This window comes from Notolepis coatsorum, assembly GCF_963971535.1.
Source record: "Notolepis coatsorum genome assembly, chromosome: 9".
Classification (NCBI taxonomy): domain Eukaryota; kingdom Metazoa; phylum Chordata; class Actinopteri; order Aulopiformes; family Paralepididae; genus Notolepis; species Notolepis coatsorum.
The window spans coordinates 36,880,591-36,894,864 of NC_140173.1; the positions used below are offsets into that span (position 1 = coordinate 36,880,591).

At 46.0% G+C, this 14,274-nt stretch overlaps 1 protein-coding gene across 1 annotated transcript in view; it reads right to left on the reverse strand.

Moving 5' to 3' along the window:
* The window catches only part of wdr11 (WD repeat domain 11), a 191,267-nt gene that overhangs the window by 10,341 nt on the left and 166,652 nt on the right, over positions 1-14,274 (reverse strand). The window contains exon 26 of the mRNA XM_084321104.1: positions 11,620-11,717. Coding sequence (XP_084177230.1) covers positions 11,620-11,717 — 98 coding nt within the window. The remainder of the gene's footprint in view (positions 1-11,619; positions 11,718-14,274) is intronic.

Genomic DNA, 14,274 nt, shown 5'->3' on the forward strand with positions numbered 1-14,274 from the left:
GATGATCAAATACAGTTTGGTAGGAATCTGTGCGAGATAAAAAAATTCAAATGGACGTGTTTCTAGAAGTTTCTACATATCATCTGATGATGACCGGATGGGCGGGGGATCGTTTATAATTCTGTGGGCAGCGTTAGATGATTCATCCAGAGTGGGTCATATGTTCATCAGAGCAGTTAGTAAAGAACATGTTAGAATATAACGCTGAATCTTACCGTGGCTTCCTCGCGCCGCTGGCAGATGAGCGTGGAACAGAATTTGTTCTATTATGGGATGTAGAAATGCCCGATCCATTTCCAGGTTGTATAATAGTATATACGTCCAAATCATGTTGTTTTTTCGAGTTATTTGCACCGATCGATGTTCACTGTATCAAGACTGAGTCTCTCTAACGATAGCGAGTGGCCGGACCACATATGGATGAGCACTACCGGTTCAAAGGTTAATATCCGGTTGGCGATCTGCCGATCGGCAACCAGATGGCGCTCTTGAACCGCTAGAGAGTTGAGAGGAGATCAGCAGTGTGTCTCAGGGCTCCGGAAAGGAAATATGATTTCGATGACAGATTTTTGAAATATTGACATCAAAGACGAGTTACGGCGTCTTCGGCAGAATGAGCATGGCTAGGAATGACGAATTCCGGCGTTTTCGGCGGTTAAAGTGTTAAACAAGAACATTTTTAATAATAATAATAATAATAAAGAATAAAAGAAAGAGGAAAAAAAAAATATCTCACTATTCAGATCACATTTGATTTTCATACTGACTAAATATTTTTTTTTTATAATTTTTTTTTTATAATTTCTTTTGAATTGATAAACACTATTACATCCCTTAAGCTCGCTGTAACTGAGGGGTACAATTCCCTGACTGTATTAATCAAGTATTGGTATCATTAAACCACTACCGTCTCTTATGTACATTACTGGCCATACTGTACACAAGTATATCAGATGAGAACACTTCCACAATGAAACGGTTTCCACACAAATACTCGTTTAGAATATTTATTACATCAAGAGAATATTAGATTACATTACTTAGATCAATTCGGATGCGCTTATAAGGCAAAGAATGTGCGTAGGCAAGTCAATACTGAATATTAGGAATTATCTAGGGAATAATGGTAGGGGAGTTACTACCGGTTGTAAGCCAGCAGGGGGAGGCAATGCTCTATGCAAGTCAATGGTTCCACAGGGCTTCAGCAAGGCACCTGCAGACGGTATATTACTCCCTGCAGCAGCGGATGAAAGGGCAGCTGGTCCCAGTGTGCGCGCCGCGCAGATGAAGCCGTGGAGTCTCTGCTCCGACAGAGACGGGCTCGAGTGATGTCCTCACGGGCATGTGTGGATCCCACAGCAGTGGGTGTAGACGGTTCTCTGCTCCAGCAGCTTGGTCAAAGCAATGAAGAATAATCCTGCCGGAAAGTGGCTCTGCAATCATCGGTGTAAATCCTCCGTGGTGCGCTGTGGTCCACGGTAGTTCACAGTTGAACTTGACGTTACTATCCTATTAGCATGCGGCAATAAGTGCTCTGTGTAGACGCACAATTACTCACTTCACGTGGTCTTTGACTCGTAATGAAGGCTTTTACTAGTAAATAGCGAACGATACGTTGAACAAGCGTAGTAGGATAAGCACGACTCTATTTGGGGCAATACGAGCCCTCCGTCACCACACGTTGCGTAGTGGGTGAGGCTTTACTTGGTAACTGAACAGAACTGAACTCCAACTCGAACTGAAAGGGAACTGAAAAGGAAGTTCTGTATTCGCCGCGCCATATTTATATGTACGGTGGACAAGTAGTGCCGCTCTGCTTTCGGTAGCCGTATTCCTGCGCGGAGCTGAGGCTAGTAAGGGCATGTCTCGTCGATACCTTTCAAGTCGGCTCTAGGGGGTAAGTCACTGGCGCCTGGTGGCACGCCATCCAATAGGAGAATGAAATATTATGGGATATAGTAACTACTAGGTTAAAGGGACATTCCGTGTATATGTACAAAGAATATACAAGGGATATCAAACGATATACAAATATTATGCAATATATATCAATCAATAAATACATATATTCGGTTTAATCTGACCCTTTGTAACAGCCGCCCCTAATTAGTCCCACCTAATTAGCTAAGCAGAGACAGATTAACCGCACTGTCCACTACTCAATGTCCGTTGTGAGGGGTTGGTCAGTTCACAAAGTCATGGGTCATGGTCGTCATTAAGCGAGTCGGGGAGCCTTGGCGACTCTATCAGCCTCGCCACGGGTCGGTTGTAGGTCCGCCCTTGGCCGAACACTTCTGCCACTCTGACCTTTCCGTCGGCACCAGTGGTCACTTTGCTTACGCGGCCGGCCACGCAGCTCGGGGTAGTGACTGGTCTATGGTCATGACGACTGGACGGGATGAAGGGGGGCTTAGGAGGGAGCGGGCCTGAGGCTGCTTTGATCTGTGCTTGGCTGTGCCTCCTCCTCCTCCGTCTGTTTCTCTTGTTTGCTCTGTACCCCATCTGAGGAGGGGCCGGTCCCGGCCGCCCCGTCAAGGAGTCGCTTGGGGTGGTGGGTTCGATGTCAGCTACGTCTGGAGCGCAGCTGAGGGGGGTGGGGTTCCGAACTCCCTCTGGTACCCACGGTTCTCCCACGGGCCTCTCGCTTAATGTCAATAGCCTCTGCTGTACAGGGGAGAGGCCGGTGTCGCTCGCCTCTGTGTGTAGGCAGCGTGTAGACGTGGGTTGACTGTCAAGTCCGTAGAGGGGGCCCTGGAGCGTCCATCCCAGTCGGGTCTGAACCGCGACTGGGCATCCTTTGGGTCCGACGTGGGCCGCCTCAATTGGGAGAATGAGGTCCGCGTGGTCGGAGCCGATGAGCAGGGTCGGTGTGGCGCCGTCGATAAGCGGTATAGGTAGTTGACGTAGGTGCACATACTTAGCCATCAGCTGTGGGATGGGGTAGGTGTACTGAGACAGGCCTATGTCGTGGCTGGTGAAGACGTTAGTTATACTATACTGCTTCTCGGGCTGGTCCACCGCTGCTATCTTGAAGGAGACCTTTTCACCCGTTATGGTCTTCTGGTCCCTTCTGATGGTGCGTATGGTCATTGTATCTTTGACACCTCGCAGGCCCAACTGGGCTGCTGCGGAAGCGAGGAGGAGAGTCTTTTCAGACCCATCGTCCAGGACGGCGTAAGTGTCCAGGACCTTGTCCTCGTAGCTCAGGAGCACTCTGACCACTTTGAGGAGCACACGGGGGTCCCGCTATGCTGGTCAATGTGGAGCACTCCTGTGGGTGGTGACATAGGATCTATATGGTGCGAATCGCACCGTGGCTCCCAGTGTCTGCCGTAGCAGTCGGGACACCAGGGAGCGGTCTGGTGGAACTTTGGTGCTGGTGCCACCGCCTCGGCATGGTACATTACCGCGATGGGCCCACTCTGTTGTCCTGGCTGACGCCTGTTGATGTCATGCAGGACCTCCAGGTGGGTGCCACCGCACCTGCTGCACTTCTTCTTCAAGCGGCACTCAGCTGCCAGGTGGCTGCGCGCGCAGCGGAAGCAGCGGCGGTGGTCCTTGGTCCACTGACTCACCTCGTCCGTGGTCAGCTTCTTGAAATCTTCGCACTGATACAGCCGATGTTCTCCCTCACAGTACTGGCACTCAATCTTCCACTGGTCCTCTTTCGTCGAGGGGGTGTTGTGGTTCTTGTGTGGTACTGATTCGGCTTGGTGCATAACGGTCACCAACCGGCGGTTATCCGTTTGTCCCCGAGGTCCGAGTCTTGGGCTTGGTCCACTCCATACGAACGTGTCGAGTCGTAGGCTACTGACCTCCCTGGCGAGGAACTCAGATAGGTCTAGGAGGGATGCCTCTGGACCGTTGGGGTCGCGGTAGTCTCTCTGCCGCCTGAAGCGCTCTTGTCGGGCGGGAGGGAGCTTCTCTAATATCCTCTCTACGTTAGAGTTAGCGTACAGTTCGTAGATACCCTTTTCCTTTTGGGACCCCAGCATCCCTACCAGGGACTGTACCTTGATAGACAGGTCATCTAATGCTCTGTTGTCTCTGGCTGGGGGGAGACGGTCAATGTCTCTTATCTCCTGTATCACGTAGTCCCATACGCGTCCATACCGTTGGTCGAGTGCTGCTAGAGCCGCTGTGTATGGGGTGGTAGAGTTGGCATAGGCCAGCGCTATATTGTGCGCTCGGGGCACCTTGAGGTGCTTCAATAGGGTAGCATACTTGTGGCGTTCATCAGCTACATCAACCATCATTGTCTCTAAGCACATCCGTAGCTCCGTGTACTGTGCTCGGTTCTCATGGGTGAAGTCTGGAAACGTCGGTGCGCCAAGGTACGATGCCATGGATGACTGGCACATCGGTGAGCGTTGGGGAAGAGGCCTCCTAGGCGAGTCTCCCCGTGCGTGTCGTCTTGGGCTGGTACTTGGTGGGTACCGAAGGTCGGGTACCCAGGTGCTGTCCCTCGGGGCTGGCGGTGCGTCAAACTCACCCGTGAGTTGAGTCGGGGATTTGTAGCGCAGGGCCTCGGGGCTGACTTCTGGGCTGTACTGGACCTCCTGGTCCAGAGTACGTTGCTGCTGGTCGGGGCTGTACTGGGCCTCCTGGGCCAGAGTACGTTGCTGCTGGTCGGCTTGACATTCCTCCTCTTCCTCATCCTCTTCCTCTGCTAGGACCTGGAGTCTTCTGTTCAGTCTCTCGGCGTGGTCCGGTTCTTCCCGGTTGCTGGGTCTCGTATGGACCGGCTGGGGAGGGGGTTCGGAGACGTGGACAGGATCCTCCTGTTGGCGGGGTCCCGGGTCGCTTCGTCGGGTAGGGGAATGTGTCCTAGACCCATGTCTTGACGATCTCTGAGAGCTCCGTGTGGAGTGAGGGGGTGTCGCCATGGCAACCAGTTTGTCCATCAGCTCCGCCTGCAGCCGGTCGCGCTCTGCCTCGCGCTGGGCATGGGCTGCGTCGCGCGCTGCTTCGCGCTGGGCATTGGCGACGTCGCGCTGCGCATGGACGCTGGCCTGGGCAGCGTCGCGCTGTGCGTTGGCGGCGTCGCGCTGGGCATGTGCGACGTCGCGCTGTGCATTGGCGGCGGCGTGCTGTGCATCGGCGCGGCTTCTCTCAATGTTCTCTTCTGTCTGGAGGCGTCTGGTCTCCAGTCTTATGCGGTCGTCTTCACTCCTTTGTTGCGCCTGGAAGCGCTCTCGCTCGCCTGCAAAATGTTCGCGCTCGCGCGTCTGTTGCGCTTGAAGTCGATCGCGTTCGGTGGAGGCTGCCAGGGTGGCGATGAGTGCTTGCGCCAGCATCTTGTCCGCCGCGCTGGGGGAAGACGCCGTTCGGGGCGATCGGCTCCCGGCAGTACTTGTTGGAGACCCGTTCTCCTGTTGCGTACCGAGGAGATCCATCTCCTGGGTGCGCGTCTCTTCTTGTGGTGGGTCGGGTTCCATCCCGGGAGGGCTTTCTTTATCCTGGAGCGCTCCGGGGACTACCTCGTCGGCGTTGTCGGGGGATAAAGTCGTGTCAGTTCCCTCCTGGTCCCCACCGTGAGCTTGGTCAGTTACATTAGAACCCACTAGGGCCTCTGTTGGCGGGGTAGCCTGGTTGGTAGGGTCGGACATAATTTTACTATCCGCTTTAGTTATTTTATCCGTATCTAATTTCCCTTTAAAGCTAGGTATTGGACTGACAGCGTATGCCTCTAGATAGGGAGGTGGCTGCCGTCTGCGCTGCGGGCGATCTAGCTTAGGAGAACCGTTTGTGGAGTGTTCGTCATCGGCCATGTCAATATTAATATTATATTAATATTACGCTAATTCTTATCCGGGGCTCGAAGGACCAATTGTAACTGAGGGGTACAATTCCCTGACTGTATTAATCAAGTATTGGTATCATTAAACCACTACCGTCTCTTATGTACATTACTGGCCATACTGTACACAAGTATATCAGATGAGAACACTTCCACAATGAAACGGTTTCCACACAAATACTCGTTTAGAATATTTATTACATCAAGAGAATATTAGATTACATTACTTAGATCAATTCGGATGCGCTTATAAGGCAAAGAATGTGCGTAGGCAAGTCAATACTGAATATTAGGAATTATCTAGGGAATAATGGTAGGGGAGTTACTACCGGTTGTAAGCCAGCAGGGGGAGGCAATGCTCTATGCAAGTCAATGGTTCCACAGGGCTTCAGCAAGGCACCTGCAGACGGTATATTACTCCCTGCAGCAGCGGATGAAAGGGCAGCTGGTCCCAGTGTGCGCGCCGCGCAGATGAAGCCGTGGAGTCTCTGCTCCGACAGAGACGGGCTCGAGTGATGTCCTCACGGGCATGTGTGGATCCCACAGCAGTGGGTGTAGACGGTTCTCTGCTCCAGCAGCTTGGTCAAAGCAATGAAGAATAATCCTGCCGGAAAGTGGCTCTGCAATCATCGGTGTAAATCCTCTGTGGTGCGCTGTGGTCCACGGTAGTTCACAGTTGAACTTGACGTTACTATCCTATTAGCATGCGGCAATAAGTGCTCTGTGTAGACGCACAATTACTCACTTCACGTGGTCTTTGACTCGTAATGAAGGCTTTTACTAGTAAATAGCGAACGATACGTTGAACAAACGTAGTAGGATAAGCACGACTCTATTTGGGGCAATACGAGCCCTCCGTCACCACACGTTGCGTAGTGGGTGAGGCTTTACTTGGTAACTGAACAGGACTGAACTCCAACTCGAACTGAAAGGGAACTGAAAAGGAAGTTCTGTATTCGCCGCGCCATATTTATATGTACGGTGGACAAGTAGTGCCGCTCTGCTTTCGGTAGCCGTATTCCTGCGCGGAGCTGAGGCTAGTAAGGGCATGTCTCGTCGATACCTTTCAAGTCGGCTCTAGGGGGTAAGTCACTGGCGCCTGGTGGCACGCCATCCAATAGGAGAATGAAATATTATGGGCTATAGTAACTACTAGGTTAAAGGGACATTCCGTGTATATGTACAAAGAATATACAAGGGATATCAAACAATATACAAATATTATGCAATATATATCAATCAATAAATACATATATTCGGTTTAATCTGACCCTTTGTAACACTCGCTATGGAGAGAATTCCACAACTTTACACCAATAACTGAAGGACACATCTGTTTAAGTGTGGTACGTGCAAACTGATGTTTAAAATTGTATTTTCTCCTACTAAACTCACTTTCTAAATGAAAAAGATTTTGTAGTTTTTCTGGCAGTGTATTATTTCTTGCCCTAAACATAATTAACATTGTTTGAAACTTAACCATGTCTGCAAGTTTAATTATTCTAGATTTAATAAATAATGTATTTGTGTGTTCTCGATAACTCACTTTATGTGTGATTCTTACAGCCCTCTTCTGTAGTATATATAATGGTTTTATATTGGTCCCATAAGTATTCCCCCATACTTCAACACAATAACTGATATAAGGTGAGATGAGTGAACAGTAGAGTGTTCTCATTGCCTCATACTCTAAACAGGGGTGCCCAACCGTTTTTGAACCAAGATCTACTTTTTAATTTACCACCTAGCCGAGAGCTACCAGCCAAAATTGTATATTGTAAGCCATCATTTGAGGCTTTATAAAAGCAGCATAATGATTTTTTTTTTTTTAATAATCAAATTTTATTAATCGAGATCTACTTGAAATCAGCCCGCGATCTACCTGTCGATCGCGATCGACTGGTTGGGCACCACTGCTCTAACACATCCTTTACTTTATTCATAACAAAAATACTCTTGGACATATTTTTTTTAACGTGTGCTATGTGCGATTTCCATGTTAATTTATCATCCATAATCACACCAAGAAAACGAAATGCATTAACTCTCTCTATATCAACTCCATCTATGGTCAGTACTATATTTTAATCTAGTTTTCGATTGCCAAAAATCATAAATTTTGTTTTTTTCAGATTCAGTGATAGCTTATTTACATCAAACAATTTCTTTAGCTTTGTCATTTCATACACAATATATTCAGCTAGTTCCTTTAAATTATTTCCAGAGCAAAAGAAATTGGTATCATCAGCAAACAAGACAAACTGTAATAGTTTTGAAACATCAAAAATATCATTAATATATAAAAGAAAGAGTTTGGGCCCCAAAACCGAACCTTGCGGTACCCCACATTCAATTTTCATGAGCTCAGATTTTACATCTGCCAACTGCACATATTGTTGCCTATTGTGGAGATAACTACTCAACCATTCTAGAACCATTCCTCTCACACCATATGAACGTAATTTAGAAATTAGAATATTATGAGATTCTAAGGTATCAAATGCCTTTTTTAAATCAATAAACACCCCTATTGTTAATTTCCTTTTATCTGTTGCTGTTGTTATTTCTTCAATAATATTCATTAAGGCAGTCACTGTTGATCTGTTTTGCCTAAAGCCATACTGGCTTTCGCTCAGCAGTTTGTTCTTTTCCACAAAACCATCTAACTTATGCGAAAACCGTTTTTCAAGCACTTTCGAGAACTGTGAGAGCAATGACACTGGTCTATAGTTAGTGAAGCTGTGCTTATCTCCTACTTTGTAAAGTGGGATCACTTTTGCTACCTTCATCCTGTCTGGAAAAATACCTGTCTGAAAAGAAAGATTACAAATATAACAGAGAGGTTTGATTATACAATCAATTGTCTTCTTCACTATAATCATATCTATCCCATCACTGTCAATGGATGTCTTATTCTTTGACGTTGATACAATGGATATGATTTCTGCTTCACTGACATTTCCCAAAAACATAGACTGCAGTACTTTACTATCTCCTCTCCATCCTTCCTGTAATGGTTCATCGTGTTTTTGAATGGCATCTGCCAGATTTGGCCCCAGATTTACAAAAAAAAATTTGAATTCATTAACCACCACCATTAACCATGTATGGCTGGATGGATGTATGGTTGGATGTATAGATGTATGGTTGGATGGATGTCTGGTTGGATGTATGTATGGTTGGATGTCTGTATGTAGTGATGAATGTATGGTTGTATGTATGGTTGTATGGATGTATGGTTGGATGTATGGTTGGATGTATGGAGTGTTGGATGTATGTATGGTTGGATGTATGGATTGCTGGTTGGATGGATGGTTGGATATATGGTTGGATGGATGTATGGTTGGATGTATGTTGGTTGGATGTATGGTTGGATGGGTGTATGGTTGGATGTATGGATGGATGTATGGTTGGATGTATGGTTGGATGTATGTATGGTTGGATGCATGGCTGGATGGATGTATGGTTGGATGTATGGTTGGATGGGTGTCTGGTTGGATGTATGGTTGGATGTATGGAATGATGGATGTATGTATGGTTGGATGGATGCATGATTGGATGGATGGCTGAATGTATGGTTGGATGGATGGTTGGATGGATGTATGGTTGGATGGCTGGATGCATGGTTGGAGGTATGGATGTATGGTTGGATGGATGTATGGTTGGATTGATGTCTGGTTGGTTGGATGTATGGTTGGATGTATGTCTGGTTGGATGCATGGTTGGTTGGATGTATGGATGGATGTCTGGTTGGATGTATGGTTGGTTGGATGTATGGATGGATGTATGGTTGGATGGATATATGGTTGGATGTATGGATGGATGGTTGGATGTATGAATGTATGTATGGTTGGATGTCTGGTTGGTTGGATGTATGTTTGGATATATGGTTGGATGGATATATGGCTGGATGGATGGTTGGATGTATGGCGTAATGGTTGGATGTATAGTTGGATGTATGGTTGGATGGATGTATGGTTGTATGGATGTATGGTTGGATGTATGGTTGGATGTATGGTTGTATGGATGTATGGCTGGATGGATGTATGGATGGCTGCATGGTTGGATGGGTGGCTGAATGTATGGTTGGATGGATGTATGGTTGGATGTATGGATGGTTGGATGTATGGTTGGATGGATGTATGGTTGGATGGTTGTCTGGCTGGATGGATGTATGGTTGGATGTATGGTTGGTTGTATGGTTGGTTGGATGTTTGGATGTATGGCTAGATGGATATATGGTTGGATGTATGGTTGGTTGTATGTATGGTTGGATATCTGGTTGGATGGATGTGTGGTTGGATGGATGGTTGGATGGATGTATGGTTGGATGGCTGTATGTTTGGATGGATGGTTGGATGGATGTATGGTTGGATGGATGTATGGTTGGCTGTATGTATGGTTGGATGGATGTTTGGATGTATGGTTGGATGGATATATGGTTGGATGGATGTATGTTTGGATGTATGGTTGGATGGATGTATGTTTGGATGTATGGTTGGCTGTATGTATGGTTGGATGTATGTATGTTTGGATGTGTGGTTGGATGGATGTATGATTGGATGGATGTATGGTTGGATGTATGGTTGGATGGATGTATGTTTGGATGTATGGTTGGCTGGCTGTATGGTTGGATGGATGTATGGTTGGATGTATGGTTGGATGGCTGTATATTTGGATGTATGGTTGGATGGATGTATGGTTGGACATATGGTTGGCTGGATGTATGGTTGTATGTATGGTTGGATGTCTGGTTGGATGGATGTATGGTTGGATGGATGTATGGTTGGATGTCTGGTTGGATGTATGTATGGTTGTATGTATAGTTGGAAGTATGGTTGGATGGATGTATGGTTGGATGTATGGTTTGATGTATGTATGGTTGGATGGATGTATGGTTGGATGTATGGTTGGATGGATGTATGGTTGGCTGGATGTATGGTTGGATGTATGGTTGGTTGTATGTATGGTTGGATGTATGGTTGGATGGATGTATGGTTGGATGTATTGTTTGATGTATGTATGGTTGGATGGATGTATGGTTGGATGGATGTATGCATGGTTGGATGGATGTATGGTTGGCTGTATGGTTGGATGGATGTATGGTTGGATGGATGTATGGTTGTATGGATGTATGGTTGGATGTATGGATGGTTGTATGGATGTATGGTTGGATGTATGGTTGTATGTATGGTTGGTTGGATGTATGTATTGGTTGTATGTATGGTTGGATGGTTGGATGTATGGTTGAATGTATGGTTGGATGCATGGTTGGATGGATATATGGTTGGATGCATGGTTGGATGTATGATTGGATGGATGTATGGTTGGATGGATGGATGGTTGGATGTATGTATGGTTGGCTGGCTGTATGGTTGGATGTATGGATGTCTGGTTGGATGGCTGTATGTTTGGATGTATGGTTGGCTGGATGTATGGTTGTATGTATGGTTGGCTGGATGTATGGTTGTATGTATGGTTGGATGTCTGGTTGGATGGATGTATGGTTGGCTGTATGGTTGGTTGTATGTATGGTTGTATGTATGTATGGATGTCTGGTTGGATGGATGGCTGGTTGGATGGATGTATGGTTGGATGGATGTCTGGTTGTATGTATTGTTGGATGTATGGTTGGATGGATGTATGGTTGGATGCATGGTTGGATGTATGGTTTGATGTATGTATGGTTGGATGGATGTATGGTTGGATGTATGTATGGTTGGATGTATGCATGGTTGGATGTATGTATGGTTGGATGGATGATTGGATGGATATGGTTGGATGGATGTATGGTTGGATGTATGGTTGGATGACTGTACCTTAGCCAGCCAGGCAGCACGGTTCCACTCCCCGTACGTCTGCAGGTAGCGACACGCGTCAGCTGCCTTGTCAATGAGACACAACAGCTGTACACCCTCTGAAAACAGAGAGAGGAAGAGAGATACGGGGAGGAGGAGAGCAAGAGAGAAGGAGAGAGGGGGAGAGAGAGAGAGAAGGAAAGGGGGGAAGAGAGGGAGAAGGAGAGAGAGATAATATATTATAGGAAGAGAGAGAGAGAAAGAAAAAGATAGTCTTATTGGTTCTACAGTCTAGAGTCCTATTGACCACTTGCACAATGTGGGGGCATCATATCCAATTATGTCTCTAGCCCCGCACACTTCTTCCGGTCCCATCACAACACATTGAGTTTAGCTACTTTTATCCCGTCAATTAAACAACTTTATCGTCACTTTTTTCTTTTTGAATTACTTTAAAAAATGATTTAATAAGCAAACGTTTGTAAAGTGTGTTTGTTAGCGGGGTCTTTTAAGGTTTTTGGGCTGTATTTCATGTACAAAAGTGTACTGTTAGTTAACCACATTAGCATTTAGCTCCGCCTAATAGAATCCAATACAACCAACAGTTTACCAGATTAACCCATTCTCCGTGTTAACACATCATTCTCCGCCATGCGTAATCTGCCAATGACGCCGGAAGTGGCCGGAAGTGCTTGGTCCGTCCCCTATTTTCGTCTGGCCACTCTGCGATCGTCCCGGGGCTCAATACAGACACCGTGGATATGGATCTTTGCCATAACTCAATAATCAACATTATTTGGACGTGTATTAGTAATATACAACCCGGCAATGGATCACATCGATCAACATCCCATAATAGCGATCTTTTTGCTCCACTCTCATCACCCAACGCTACGAGGAGACTGGGGTGAGTTTCAGCGTTTTTCTTTACCATTTCGATACAAACTGCTCTGATCAATATATCACCCATACTACATGAATCATTTAACGTCGGTCACGGAATTATAAACGATCCCCCCCCCCCCCCCTCCGCTCATACGCGCATGATGAGTCATAACGTCTAGGACCATGTACAGTTGAATTCTTTTATCTGGCGTCGATCGGTATCAAACTGCATTTGATGATCTAATATATGCATTTATGGCTATATCTCACATTCTATAAAATACTGCAGAAAACGATAAAAACATATTTATACTCTAGACCGTATTTTTGTATGAATGAAAAAGTAAAACGTTCCTACATCCTGAACGATAGATAATTGATGTTGAATGGGCCATAGTAATGTCAATTTAGCAATACAATTTAAAAAGTTATAGCCCTGCAAAGAAGGTGAACATCTCCATAGACAAATAGAGCTGGCAGAGGATGGTTTAGGATGGGTACAATATATTGAAATTCTTTTATTGGGAAAACCACATTGAGATACAGTATCTCGTTTTCGAGAGGGTCCCACATTTTGTGCAATGTAACACATGACACACAACAACAACAACAACAACAACAACAAAATTAAATAAATACAGGACATACAAAAACACAACAGAACAAGTACACATTGTAAGAGGATATGTCTCATTATAAGAGGATAAGAGGATATGTCTCAATCTCCATCATAAGAGGCCCACTCCACGGCAGTCACATGACGCTGCCACCGCAGGGCAAACAAATATGCTTACCCTGCGATGACACCGCCAGGCAGCCGCCGCGAGAAAGGCCCAACAAAACATTCAAAGGGTGAGTAGAATACAGGATGTAATAGAAATTGAGCTCCAGGACTGGCAGGAGAAGAGGAGCAATCAACCCGCCCAACGAGCGCCCAAATCAACCAATCGGCCCCCCCCCCTGCCTAAAAATAGGAATAGAGCCAACTAGCTAACCAGTAACACCCGCATAAAGGGCGGCTGTGCCCCACGTCCCCTCACCAGCGCAGGAGCCCCACCAAGGAAGCATGTACACTTAAAATTAGAACAAAGAGCATTTTAAAGAGGTAAAATGAAGATATGGATCGAATGGTCACCGGAAGATTGTTCCAGTCCGAAGGGGCTTTGAACATGAAAGATTTCTTGGCCATTGCTTTTGAAAATGGAGAAACTGTGAAAAAATACTGTACAGAGTGTCTTAGACGATAAGTGCAAGAGAAAGGGACCATCAACTGTTTCAGGTAAGCAGGATAGTCAGAATGGATACATTTGAAAATCAATTGCAGCCAATGTCTCTGTCTTCTTAAAGTAGGAGAAGGCCAGTCTATGGTTTGATACATAGTACAATGGTGGGTTGTGAACGGACAGTCAAGAACAAATCTGCATAGTCTATTGTAAGCCACATTTAGAGGTGATAAATGGGTTTTGGAGACAGCTTGATAGACAACATCAGCATAGTCCATTAATGGCAAAATAAGTTGTTGTGCAAGAGAATGGGTTAACAGAAAACCTTCACAACTTTCCAGAATAGCAAACGTGGGTCTAACAGATGCCATATCGATACTAATTGAGTTATATGTCTCATTTCATGCCCCATATCTTTTCTTTTTTTTGTATTATCTTTTTCCCTCTCCTTTTTCCGTTTTTTCTCCCATCCCAATGTTAGTCGTTATGACAATTCCCAATCCCCCTTCCTGGTCGTTGCGCACTCTACCCCCTACCGTCGGTCTGGGAGGGCGGAGACTATCACATG